This window comes from Equus caballus, chromosome 5, assembly GCF_041296265.1.
Source record: "Equus caballus isolate H_3958 breed thoroughbred chromosome 5, TB-T2T, whole genome shotgun sequence".
NCBI classification, from domain to species: Eukaryota; Metazoa; Chordata; class Mammalia; order Perissodactyla; family Equidae; genus Equus; species Equus caballus.
The window spans coordinates 44,569,520-44,583,584 of record NC_091688.1 but is presented as its reverse complement, the minus strand read 5'-3'; the positions used below and the strand labels follow the sequence as shown (position 1 = coordinate 44,583,584).

Genomic DNA, 14,065 nt, shown 5'->3' with positions numbered 1-14,065 from the left:
GGTTCACGAAGTTTAACTAATGGACACATTTCTTAAGTTTCTTTTAATCTATAGGTTCCCCATCAATCTCTTTTTATCCCTTTGGAATTTATGGTTGAAAAATACTGACTAAGCAAAAACATTATTTTCTAGTCATTATTTTAACCGCTAGGGTAAAAGAAAATGAATTATCTGTTATTTATCTAAGCCTAAAAATTCTTAAGATAATCACTGACTCAACATCCCAACTACATACAGGAAGAGAAGGATGGAAATTTTTTTGCATTTATGTGAAATCAACCAGCAGTAGCAAGTCTCAAAAGATAGACCATGTTCCCATGAAATCTGTACATACTCTTCTATTATAAAGAACGTTAACACAAACATTTCCTGCAAATATTCTCTCTGACATCAGGGTCATATCTGAATCTTGGTGGATTTTTAGGACGTTTTCAAAAATACAGTGCAAACAAAAAATCTGGGTTTCTAAGGCCAGATTAGGGTCACAACTCAACTGAAAGCAAAAGGCAGCATATGGCAAGTCACAATGGGTAAATTAAAGTATAACTATTCATTTATTATTTTTAATTGTTTCTAATGAATTATGTGTAATGATTTCTGCATTAAGTCTTTCCTCAAAGAAATTCTGACAATTCAAAGGTCTTACAAAGTTCTTTTCCAAAGGATGAAAGAGGCAATCAGAATCTTAAGGCTTAAAGAAGCCTTTGAAAGAATTATCCAACCAATCTCCTGCCTCTAAGTTTGCTCAAATAAACTAGGTACCACAGCCATAAACTGATTAAATAAGGGAAGGAGATTCAGCAGCTTCTCTTGCTATAGGTTCTGCTTGTTTTACAAATCTGAAGGTCTTGATTTTGTCCTTCGTTCTTTTAAGTTTGCTTACACAGCCTTTAAACCCAGAGATAAGAGGGCTAATGGAGTTGAAATGGGCTAAACAGGAGTTCAAAATGATAATCAGTTGTACACAGTAAGAAATTTATAATGTTAAATTCATATCATCCACAACTCAGAATTAAGCAGTGGTTTATTTCACTTCACAATGTTTCTTACCAGAACATATGATCAGTTAGAACTATAGGAATAATTATTAAATGCCAAGCGACAGATTCTGAAGAACAGCAAAAAGAACAGTAAAAATGTCCCCAAATTTTATTCTAGACACTTTCTTTAAAAAAACTAAAAGCTTTATTGAGATAATTACATACCATATATATCAACAATTTAAAGTGCATAATTCAGAGGTCTTTAGTATATTCATAAGCTTTTGTGCAACTATCACCACTATCTAATTCCAGAACATTTTCATCACCCCAAAAAGAAACCTTGTACCATTAGCAGTTATTCTCCATTCTCCTCTCTCCTAGCCCTGGGAATCACTAATCTATTTTCTGTCTCTATGGATTTGCCTATTCTGGACATTTCATATAAATGGAGTCACATACAATATGTGGCCTGTTGTGTCTGACTTCTTTCACTTAGCATTATGTTTTCCAAGTTCATTCATGTTGTAGCATATATCAGTACTCTATTCATTTTTATGGCCCAATAATATTCCACTGTATGGATACACCACATTTTGTTTATCCATTCAACAGCTTAGGTTGTTTCCACTTTTGGGCTACAATGAATAATGCTGCTATGAACATCTGTGCACGAGATTTTGTGTACATATATGTTTTCAATTTGCTCCGGCATACAGCTAGCTAGGAGTAGAATTGCTGGGTCATATGATAACTCTATGTTTAACTTTTTGAGAAACTGCCAAAACTACTTTCCAAAGTGGCCACACCATTGTACATTCTCACCACAATTCCAGTTTCTCCACATTCTCACCAACACTTGTTATTGTCCGTCTTTTTGATGATAGCCACCCTAGAAGGTGTAAAATAGTACCACAATGTGGTTTTGATGTGCATTTCCTTAATGACTAATGATGCTGAGCATCTTTTCATGTGCTTATTGGTCATTTATATATCTTCTTTGGAGAAATGTCTATTCAGATTCTTTGCCCATTTTAAAAATTGGATTATCTTTTTATTCTTGGATTGTAATAGTTCTTTATATATTCTAGATACATGTCCCTTATCAGATATATTATTTACAAAATTTCTCTCCCATTCTATGGATTATGTTTTCACTTTCTTGAGTGTGCCCTTTGAAGCATAAAAGGTTTTAATTTTTTTTTCCTTTTAAGATAGAGTTAACCAAATTCTAATTTTGTATCAGCTTTTTTAAAAATTGAGTTCATAATAGTTTACATCAATGTGAGATTTAAGTTGTACATTATTTCTTGACTGTCACCATATAAGTGTTCCTCTTCACCCCCTGTCCCCCCCCCCCCAACTCCCTTCCCGTGGTAATTACTGAACTGTTTTCTTTGTCCCAGTACTTGTCTATATTCCACATGAGTGAAATTATCTGGTGTTTGTCTTTCTCAGACTGGCTTATTTTGTTTAGCATAATTCCCTCTAGGTCCTTCCACGTTATTGCAAATGGGATGAATTTGTCTTTTTTTCTGGCTGAGCAGTATTCCATTGTATATATATATACACCACATCTTCTTTATCCAGTCATTGGTCGATGGGCACTTGGGTTGCTTCCATGTCTTGGCTATTGCAAATAATGCTGTAATGAACATAGGGGTGCACATGTTACTTTGGATTGTTGATTTGAAATTGTTTGGGTAGATACACAGCAGTGGGATAGCTGGGTCATACGGTAGGTTTATTTTTAGTTTTTTGAGGAATCTCCACACTGTTTTCCATAGTGGTTGCATCAGTTTGCATTCCCACCAGCAGTGTATGAGGGTTCCTTCTCTCCACACCCTCTCCAACATTTGTTATTTTTAGTCTTAGTGATTACAGCCATTTTAACAGGCATAAGGTGTTATCTTGGTGTTGTTTTGATTTGCCTTTCCCTGGTGATTAGTGACGTTGAACATCTGTTCATGTGTTTCTTGGCCATCTGTATATCTTCTTTGGAAAAATGTCTGTTCATCTCCTCTGCCCACTTTTTGATCAGGTTGTTTGCATTTTTATTGTTCATTTGTGTGAGTTCCTTATATATTATGGAGATTAACCCCTTGTCAGATATATGATTTGCAAATATTTTCTCCCAATTAGTGGGGTGTGTCTTTGCTTTGATCCTAGTTTCTTTTGCGTTAGAGAAGCTCTTTAGTCTGATGAATTCCCATGTGTTTATTTTTCCTTTTGTTTCCCTTGTCAGAGAGGAAACGGTATTTGAAAAGATCCTTTATAGATCAATGTCAAAGAGTGTACTACCAATATTATCTTCCAGGAGTTTTATAGTTTCAGGACATATCTTCAAGTCTTTGATCCATTTTGAGTTTATTTTTGTGTATGGTGTGAGACAGTGGTCTACCTTCATTCTTTTGCATGTGGCTGTCCAGCTTTCCCAACATCATTTATCGAAGAGACTATCTTTTCTCCATTGCATGTTCTTGGCACCTCTGTCGAAGATTAGCTGACTGTAGATGTGTGGTTTTATTTCTGGGCTTTCAGTTCTGTTCCACTGATCTATCTGCCTGTTTTTGTACCAGTACCATGCCATTTTGCTCACTATGGCTTTGAGGTACATTTTGAAGTCAGAGATTGTGATACCTCCAGCTTTGTTCTTTTTCTTCAGGATTGCCTTAGCAATTCAGGGTCTTTGATTGCCTCATATGAATTTTAGTATTCTTTGCTCTATTTTTGTGAAGAATGTCATTGGGATTCTGACGCGGATTGCATTGAATCTGTAGATTGCTTTGGGTAGTATGGACGTTTTAACCATGTTTATTCTTCTAATCCATGAGCAAGGAATCTCTTTCCATCTCTTTAAGTCATTATCAATTTCTCTAAGTAATGTCTTACAGTTTTCTTTGCATAAGTCCTTCACCTCCTTGGTTAAATTTATTCCTAGGTACTTTATTTTTTTAGTTGCAAATGCAAACGGAATTACGTTTTTGAATTCTCTTTCTGTAAGTTCTTTGTTAGAGTAGAGAAAAGCAACTGATTTTTGTAAGTTGACTCTGTACCCCGCAACTTTACTGTAGTTGTTAATTATTTATATTAGTTTTCCAATGGACTTTTTGGGGTTTTCTACATATAAGATCATGTCATCTGCAAACAGCAAGAGTTTCACTTCTTCACTCCCTGTTTGGATTCCTCTTATTCCTTTCTCTTGCCTAATTTCTCTGGCCAAAACCTCCAGTACTATGTTGAATAAGAGTGGTGATAGTGGGCATCCTTGTCTCGTTCCTATTCTCAGGGGGATGGCGCTCAGTTTTTGCCCATCGAGTATGATGTTGGCTGTGGGTCTGTCATATATGGCCTTTATTATGTTGAGGTAATTTCCTTCTATCCCCATTTTGTTAGAAGTTTTTATCATAAATGGCTGTTGGATCTTGTCAAATGTTTTCTCTGCATCTATTGAGATGATCATGTGGTTTTTATTTCTCAGTTTGTTGATGCAGTGTATCATGTTGATTGATTTGCAGATGCTGAACCATCCCTGCGTCCCTGGTATGAATCCCACTTGATCGTGATGTATGATCCTTTTGATGTATTGCTGAATTTGGGCTGCCAAAATTTTGAGAATTTTTGCATCTATGTTCATCAGTGATATTGGCCGATAGTTCTCCTTTTTGGTGCTGTCCTCGTCAGGCTTTAGTATCAGAGTGATGTTGGCCACATAGAATGTGTTAGGAAGTGTTCCATCCTCCCTAATTTTTTGGAATAGCTTGAAAAGGATAGGTATTAAATCCTCTCTGAAAGTTTAGTACAATTCCCCGGGGTAGCTGTCTGGCCTTGGGGTTTTATTCTTTGGGATGCTTTTGATTGCTGTTTCAATCTCTTTCCTTGTGGACTGTTCTGTTCAGATTGCCTGTTTCTTCTTGACTCAGCTTTGGGAGGTTGTAAGAGTCTAGGAATGTATCCATTTCCTCTAGCTTATCCATTTTGTTGGCATAGAGTTTTTCGTAATATTCTCTTATAATCTGTTGTATTTTTGTGGAGTCTCTTGTCATTTCTCCTCTTTCATTTCTGATTTTGTTTATTTGAGCTTTCTCTCTCTTTTTCTTTGTAAGTTTGGCTAGGGGTTTGTCGATTTTATTTATCTTTCTCAAAGAACCAGCTCTTTGTTTCTCTGATCCTTTCTACTGCCTTTTGTGTTTCAATAGCATTTATTTCTGCTCTGATTTTTATTATTTCTCTCCTTCTGCTGACTTTGGGCTTTGTTTGCTCTTCTTTTTCTAATTCAGTTAGGTGTAATTTGAGATTGCTTATTTGGGATTTTTCGTTTGTTATGGTGTGCCTGTATTGAGATGAATTTCCCTCTTAATACAGCTTTTGCTGCATCCCGTATGAGTTGGTATGGCATGTTATCATTTTCATTTTTCTCCAGATATTTTTTGACTTCTTCTTTAATTTCTTCAATGATCCACTGCTTGTTCAATAGCATTTTGTTTCGTCTCTAAATCGTTGTCCCTTTCTCAGCTTTTTTCTTGTAATTAATTTCCAGCTTTAAAGCATTATGATCAGAGAAGATGCTTGTTATTATTTCAATTTTTTTAAATTTAGAGAGGCTTGCCTTGTTTCCCAACATATGGTCTATCCTTGAGAATGTTCTGTACGCACTTCAGAAGAATCTGTATTCTGCTCTTTTTGGATGAAGTGTTCTATATATGTCTATTAAGTCCAACTGTTTTAGCTTTTCATTTAATTCCACTGTTTCCTTGTTGATTTTCTGTCTGGAAGATCTGTCCAATGATGTGGGTTGGGTGTTGAGGTCTCCTACTATTATTGTGTTATTTTTGCTATCTTCTTTTAGGTTTGTTAATAGTTGCTTTATGAACTTTGGTGTTCCTGTGTTGGGTGCACAGTTATTTCCAAGCATTATTTCTACTTGATGGAGTGTCCCTTTGATCACTATATGTTGGCCCTTCTTTGTCTCTCTTTACCTGCCTTATCTTGAAGTCTACTTTGTCTGATATAAGTATTGTGACACCTTCTTTCTTTCACTTGCCATTAGCTTGGAGTATCGTCTTCCACCCCTTCACTCTGAGCCTATATTTGTCATTGGAGCTGAGATGTCTTTCCTGAAGGCAACAAATTGCTGGATCTTGTTCTTTAATCCATCTTGCCACTCTGTGTCTTTTTATCGGAGAGTTCAATCCGTTTACATTGAGGGTGATTATTGATGTATGAGGGATTAATGCTGTCATTATATCATTCATTTTCCAGTTTTCCTGCATTTCCTTTGTTTCTTTTCCTGTGTGTTTTGGTATACCCATTGAATTATGCAGTTTTTTATGCTGTGTTTGCTTTTTCCTTATTTATTTTTTGTGTCTCTGTTCTGCTTTTTAGTTTAGTGGCTACCCTGAAGTTTGGTATTCAGAATCTGGTGCATAACATAGTCCATTTTCTGATGGCCTCTTACTTCCTTAGTCTAAACTGATTCAGTCACTTTCCTCCTCCCCTCCTAAGTTATTATTCTCATATCTTATTCCAACTTGTGTTGTGAGTTTATGGTTAAAGTGACAAGATTGTCTTGTTTTTGGTGTTTTCCTTCCCTTTAGCCTAATACTATAGTTGAATATTTGCTGTCCTATTCTGATTCTGTCTATCTATTGGTCTCCTTACTCTGTTTTGTGACCCCTTTCTCTCTTTTTTCAGGCATAAGGGCCTTCTTGAGGATTTCTTGTAGCTGGGCGTTGGGAGGGAGAAAGGGGTGTCTCTCGTGGCTACAAAGTCCCTTAGCTTTTGTTTGTCTGGGAAAGATTTAATTTCTCTCTCATATCCAAAGGACATTTTTGCTGGATAGAGTATTCTTGGCTGAAGATTTTTATCCTTTAAAGTTTTGAATATGTCATTCCATTCTCTCCTAGCTTGTAAGGTTTCTGCAGAGTAATCCGCTGAAAGTCTGATAGGGGTTCCTTTGTAAGTTATTTTCTCCTGCCTTGCTGCCCTGAGTATTCTTTCTTTGTCATTCATTTTTGACAGTTTCACTACTATATGCCTTGCAGTAGGTCTTTTCACATTGACAAATCTAGGAGATCTGAAAGCTTCCTCCACACACATTTCTCGCTCATACCCTAGATTTGGGAAGTTCTCTGCTATTATTTCTTTGAGCACGCTTTCTGCTCCATTCTCTTTCTCTTCACCTTCTTGAATACCTATAATTCTTATGTTGCATTTCCTCACTGAGTCAGATATTTCTCAGAGACTTCCTTCATTTCTTTTTAGTCTCAGTTCTCTTTCCTCCTCTATCTGGAGCATTTCAACATGTCTATCTTCGATTATGATGATTTGCTCCTCTATGGTGTCCACGTGAGCATTCAGGGAATCCCTATTTTATCTCTTCCACTGTGTCTTTCATCTCTAATATTTCTGATTGAGTCTTCTTTATAGTTTCAATCTCTTTTGTGAAGTAGCTCCTGAACTCGTTGAATTGTTTACCTATATTCTCTTTTACCTCACTGAGTTTTTTGACGATAGCTATTTTGAATTCATTGTCTTTCAGTTTACTTATTTCTGTGTCCTCAGGACTGAATTCTGGGTGCTTGTTTTCTCTCTAGTCTGGAGATTTGATAAATTGCCCGATGCTGGAAGGACGGGTCTTTCCCATTGTGATATTATTCGGTTGCAGTTACAGCCTCTCGCCACTGGACAGGGGTCGAGAGCTGCGTATTCTGAGCCCTACGCCTTCAGCCAAGATGGCACCATGTGGGTCGGGGGAGGGGCAGTTTCTCTTTTGCGCAGACCCAGGTTTCCGATCAGCTCTAGCTGTCTGGTCTCCTGGGGTCTTGGCTTGATGAGATCACCCCTGCACGAAAGCCTTCGCCCCATTAGAGGGCATCCCTCTAGGCTGCAAGGGCCCTGGGAGTCCTGGCGACCCCGTGGATGCGAGACCCCTCCCTGACTCCCTCCCTCACGGAGCCTCCTGCAGCAGTGATCCCAGTCTTTAGGGGAGGGAGTGAAGATCTCTCTTAGCCTGTTCCAGCTCCTCCAAGGGTGCACTCCAGCCTCTCCGCCGTCCATCGTGTGGCTGCCGTGACTCTCTGAGGATTTTTGTGCTTTTAGGGTATTTTCTGTTGGAATATGGTTGCTCACTTTTGTTGTATGTTGGAGGGGAGAGAGTCCTGGGCAAGCTCACTCCGCCATGATGGTGACGTCCAAAAGGTTTTAATTTTTATAAAGTCCAATTTATCTATTTTTCTGTGGCTTTGGTGCTTTTGGTGTCCTAAGAAACCATTCCTTAAATCAAGGTTATAAAGCTTTACACCCATATTTACTTGTAAAAGTTTTACAGTTTTAGCTCTTACATTTAGGTCTTTGACCATTTAGAGTTAATGTTTGTAAATGGTATGAGGTGGGGTGCCACTTCATTCTTTTCCATGTGGAAAAAGTATCCAGTTGTCCCAGTATCATTTGTTGAAAAAAGTACTCTTTCCCCATTGAATAGGAAAGGATTATTATTATTATTTTTTTAACCAACTATCAGTCTCCATGGAACAAGAGGTATTTTAGAGTACGGGACAAAATTGTGTCCATGCTCCCTCCTCTCATCCCATTCATCCCTTTAAGATAATCTTTATCTTAATTATAGTTTAACATTTGATTCATATAAGATGCTACATACATTTAAGTTATAAAATATGATAAAAACAAACACTCTTGTGGAGCTTGTGGATAAATCCACCACCCAGCATAGCACTAAACCATTGTAAATACTATTAGTATGCTTCTGCTCTTTCACAACCCCTGGCCTCCCTCCCACATATATAAAAATGTTCCTTAAAATCAAGAGTCAAGGAAATGCTTTTTATGTAGAGGGGGCAAGGAAAATAAGAGAAACAAGTAAATGATAAAACCCAAATCAATGCCCAAAAAAGCACAGTCTTTTAAAATCTAATTATTGGAGGAGACTGCTATTGGTAACCAAGAGCCAGACTAATTTTAAAACTGGTCTAAAAGGAGAGTGAGGTGTAGGAAAAAAAGACAACTTTTCAACTTTCTAAAGAATCTAGTACACTAAGTGAAATAACACTAAAGTGCTTAAAAGTTATTCTCCCTTGCTATGTTGTTAATGTAATAAGCAGACAATATACTAATACAATTAAACTGAAGGCTTATGGGGGAACTGGGTTGTAAGAGAGAACAGTTTTTATTCACTCTATTCTGAAGTCTCATCCCTATGCCTAGGCTAGCATTTCAAGAGTATCTGATAAAAATGTTACAGAACTGTATGTATCATACAAAAAAAAAAAGGGCCAGACAAATTGGATCTATTAATGTGTTTATCTATGCATGAAAATTTTTTGGAAGAACCCACAAGACATATATAACTGTGGTTACTAGCCTATAGCCATTTCTTTTTTAACCATCAACATGGGTTAACATTTTAATTTGATTACTAGAGGTTTTTGAAGTAAATAAAATTAATTTACTTATCTATATTTATATATAGATAAGTAAATTGATATATATTAATTTATACATATATTAAAATATATATATATATATTTTTTTGGTGAGGAAGACTGGCCCTGAGCTCACATCTGTTGCCAATCTTCCTCTCTTTTCTATGTGGGGCGCCTGTCACAGCATGGCTTCATGAGTGGTGTGTAGGTCCACACCCAGAATCTGAACCCACGAACCCCAGGCCACCGAAGCAGAGCACACGAACTTAACTACTACACCACTAGGTTGGCCCCACAATTTATACACTTTTTAAAAAATTTGTACACAAGCCCCACCTAGGAATCAAAGGTCCATTCACGGAGTCAAGGGAACCAGGAAAGTGTGTCATGAGATGCTCATCATGGGCTTTGGAATCCTGGGATTAAAGAAAAATTTAGCTAAACTGGTCTCTAACAGCAGTTTGACAGATTATTTTAAGAGAAACACAGGAAAGCAATATAATACAGTGGAAAGGCCACAAGCTTTGAAGTCTAGATAATTCAAATCCAGTTTAGTCACTTACCAACTATTTGCCCTTAAGCACATTATTTAGACTCTCTAGGCATTGATTTCCACATCTGTAAAATGAAAGAATTCTCTAGATAGTTTTTCCTCATCTTTATATATACAAGGGTCTCTATTTATTAAAGTTTTAAAAAATTCTAAGGATTTTCCATGTGATAAAAACCATATTTTCAGTAACCAAAGATTGAAAAAAGAACCTGTGGAAATTACAAAGATTTCAGTTTGATAATACCTGAAGTTGACAACAATATGGTAAAAGAGCTTTGGTGGGTACTTATTTACAGCAATCTTTTAGGGCAAAATGACACTGTCTATCAAATTTTAAATGCCTGACCCAGTAATCTCACTTTCTACTGCAGACATGCTACACCGTGGGCACAGATAGAATGCCTGAGAATGCTCACCATAGCACTGTCTGTAATAAAAAAAAAACCTTGAGATTGTAATAAATGTCCAACAATAGAGGAGTAAATGGCTATATCCAAAAATAAGAACACCCTATGTACTTCTAACGGAAATATAAACTGATACAACACTTCCACATGTCCAATCCAGGAAAAACATCAATCAAAATCCTTAAAAATTGTGATGACCTTTGATCCAACAATTTGACATTAGAAATGTATTCTCAGAACTAAGGATGTGAGAAAAGAAATAGAGACAGAGATGTTCACAGTAGCTCTTTAACGTAGCAATATACCCCTCTACAACCTATTGTTAGTAATAGTTAACCAAACAATGGGAAATAGTCATCAAAGATGTTACAGAAAAATATTTACTAAAATGAGAAATATTCACTACATATTAAGGGAAAAAAGCTGGCAAGGCATAATGTAGAGTCTGTATGATCCATTTTTCTAAAAAGTAAACACTACAGATAGCATATAGAAGTATAAAAGTACACATATGTATGTGATAAGAGCTACAAATAGTTATCTCCAGGTAGTGGGACTACGGTTAAAATTTTTTTTCCTTCCTTTTACTTATTTTTACTGTCTACTTTTTCTACAATGCACATATTATTCTTGTATTAATAAAGATATATTTTTAAAAGAAATAGAATAATTAAAAATAAGTCATTTGCAGCAACGCAATGATTCTATGAAAGTGCTTATTTTAGTTATGAATCTTGAGACATAACTTGCCAATAACTCATCTTCAGAGTGTAACACAGTCACCAAAATGAAATAGAAACCAATACTATATAGACTCTCTAGTCAATATATGCACTAAAAACACTACTCTTTCACCATTTCCTTCAGGTAGACAACAACTCTATCCTATCTTCCATACCCAGCAACAAATAACCAAATGAAGCTGCCAGAGAAACTAGAAAACAAACCTGCCCTGGGAGAATTCTTACCAAACTAGTGGGGCTCTTCTAATCAAAAAAACAAAAACAATCAAACAAAAAAACCCCAGATCTCTGTAAGTTAGCAATTTGGGGTTTATATTTTCTCTCCTAGAAATTATCAGCAGCAAGAATCAGCTGCCCTCTGACTTGAAATACCAGCATAAGTTCAGCACTAACTCAGAAGGAACAGCACCACCTACTGAATCACTTCCATATCAGAGAATCATTACTAAATTCACTCCAACTAGCAGAACCTCATCAGTACCTAAAACTAAACAGGTACAGCTATTCCTAAAACCTTTTTTATTCTCTCACCCCTCTAGCCCAGGAAGAATTTCCCAATAATCCCACTTACCATTGTTGTTGGCAATTAGTGTGACAAGAGTCTTCTTTGTACTGTCGCTGTTCTGTGCCCCGCTGCTACTAACGGTGGTGGATGTAGAGAGGTGCCCAGCAACAGAAGCATGGGCAGCGATGGGCACTGGAGCCGAGACTGGCTGCTGGCTCACAGAAACTGTGGGGAAGGGGAGGCACAGTCACTCGGAGACAGGGACAGATGACACTAACGGATACTGTCCTAATCCTCCCTTTTCATCTTGCTGTAGGCCTCTACAGCCAAAATGTTTCCTGCTTTATTTGTAAATCCAACTGTTCATCTGATTTTTCCTCCTACTTGTCCCTCACTCCACCAATGAGACACCATGCCTTCTTCTTTGTCTCACATTTCCTGGTTAAGTTAGATCACAAGCTCACTGAACCGGGATTTTAATGCTTTGCTTATATAGCACAAGCAAACCTCTAGACTCAAAGGTTTATTATCACCACTACTGGTATTCAGAACCATGCACAGCAAGCCATCCACAAGACCCTGGACTGTGTCCTATTTCAGTCCAAACTAATGCCATTTTCAGATCTCAAGGTAGGGAAGATAAAAATAAAGAGAGCAACAGATACAATTTAGGGGAGAAAAGAACTACTATTCACTTTCTAAATTCAGGGTGATCTAGAATTTGACCCTGCAACATCACTTTTTTGAAAGAGAAGCTAACAAGCCTAAGTTTGTAAACTGTCCATGAAGGCAAACACAAAGCAAATTCTCCTCAACTCACAAAGGAATCCAAGTTGAAGTAAAACAAACAAAGAAAAAAAAACAAGACTACGGGAACCTGTTTTTGACTGGGTACGTAAATGACCACCACCACTTTGTATTCTCATCCACACATCATTTGCTAGGAGGATTGCTAGATGTTTGATAAACACTGGTTAACCCAACTCTCAATGTTTTAAATGAATTAACTATAGTGCTTCTAGGTTTATCTATAAGGAAACTGAGGCATTTACAGTCTTCGGCATGGGAAAAAAAGGTAGCACCAGTGCCACAGGAGGCATCTCTGGATTCTTTCTCCACCTCACACTTTCTCAACAAAAACGCCATTCAGCTGAGTCAATTTAAACAACAAGCTTAGATTAAAAGAATTTCTGTTACCTGTAGTAGTTTTATCCACTGAATTATAATCTTCAACTACAGAATCCTCAATGACATCACTGATTTTCTGCCATGGCTCCAGCTCCTCCTCCTCACATTCCATAAACAGGTCGGTGTCCGCCATGCTACAAGAAAAAAGATTAAATAATACTGACCTCACAATGGGAGACAGAGTTTTACACAAAATAGAGTGTCAGATTCTCGAATCTATTGGTGACCCACTCCCTTGTTCTCCCTCTACCATTTCCCCTAACCTCTCCCCAATTTCAAGGTTACAGAATTATAACTTTTATTCTTGAAAAAAAATTATTGTGGAAGAGTCCACAGCAAGTTATTTAATAATTAGGATTATAGAAATTTAATCTATAACACCTAGCACTGGGATTAGACTAATCATCCAAGTGCAGGGTCAGATCCTGTCTTTCTTTAAAATTGATATTTTGTTCATTTTGAAGTTTTTTGCATTAATATTGATCTTTTTAAAATTATACACTAAAATACTATAAAATACTATGTATCTTGATTACTGAACCTTTTTACAATCCCTTAAATTTTGCACCCAAGATGAGAACCTCCCTTGTAACACTCTAGTCCTGGCCCTACTACTACCTTGTACTCCACCATGATTTTGGAGTCAGCCTTTAATTTGAAAACATTGCCTAAAATTACATGCTACTTTTAAAAAACAAAGCCTACATCTTTGCAGCGCAAACAAAGAGCTATTTCTAGCTATTCTGCCCTCCAATATTAGTTGACTAAAGGTCAACTTGTCTTGGAAGGGAAGTAGCATTACTGCTCAATGCTCAGACAAAGCCTTTAACGCACAGGTTCTCAGTGCTCTTAGTATCCCAGAAATTTTTTCACCTCACCTCCAAGCCAAAAACAAAACAAAACAACCAACCTAACTAACTGTTCTGCTTAATTAGGTACATACAATTTGATAATATTACTTTGGGAGGTGCCCAACAGATGGCGTTGTCCCCTTGAAAATTTAAAATATCCTAGCAATGCCCCAGTGAGTTACCTATAGCCAAGTGCCCACAGTTTTAATGGGTAAAGTGCTTAACTTGCTTCTAATTGGTCTCTAATGTCCTATTTTAATTATCCGTCTTCCCAAACCAAAACCACAAAGGGGAAAGTTATGAGCAAGGTAAGAAAAAGATCTAAGATATCAACTTACATTTTCTTAATTTCATATCTAATATATATATACAAAAGACAATGCTAGCCAGAAACTGA

The 14,065-nt window shown here is 36.9% G+C and overlaps 1 protein-coding gene across 17 annotated transcripts in view; it reads right to left on the bottom strand.

Annotated features, from left to right (window-relative positions):
- POGZ (pogo transposable element derived with ZNF domain) overlaps window positions 1–14,065 on the bottom strand; it is a 49,455-nt gene that overhangs the window by 23,122 nt on the left and 12,268 nt on the right. For 10 of the 17 annotated variants that reach the window (XM_023641174.2, XM_070268255.1, XM_070268258.1 and 7 more), the window contains exons 2-3: window positions 12,827–12,951; window positions 11,696–11,854 (exon numbers count right to left, since the gene is read on the bottom strand). In XM_023641174.2, the coding sequence (XP_023496942.1) occupies window positions 11,696–11,854; window positions 12,827–12,950 (283 nt within the window). In that variant the 5' untranslated portion in view covers window position 12,951. The remainder of the gene's footprint in view (window positions 1–11,695; window positions 11,855–12,826; window positions 12,952–14,065) is intronic. The other 7 variants (XM_023641176.2, XM_070268257.1, XM_070268259.1 and 4 more) reach the window with 1 other exon arrangement.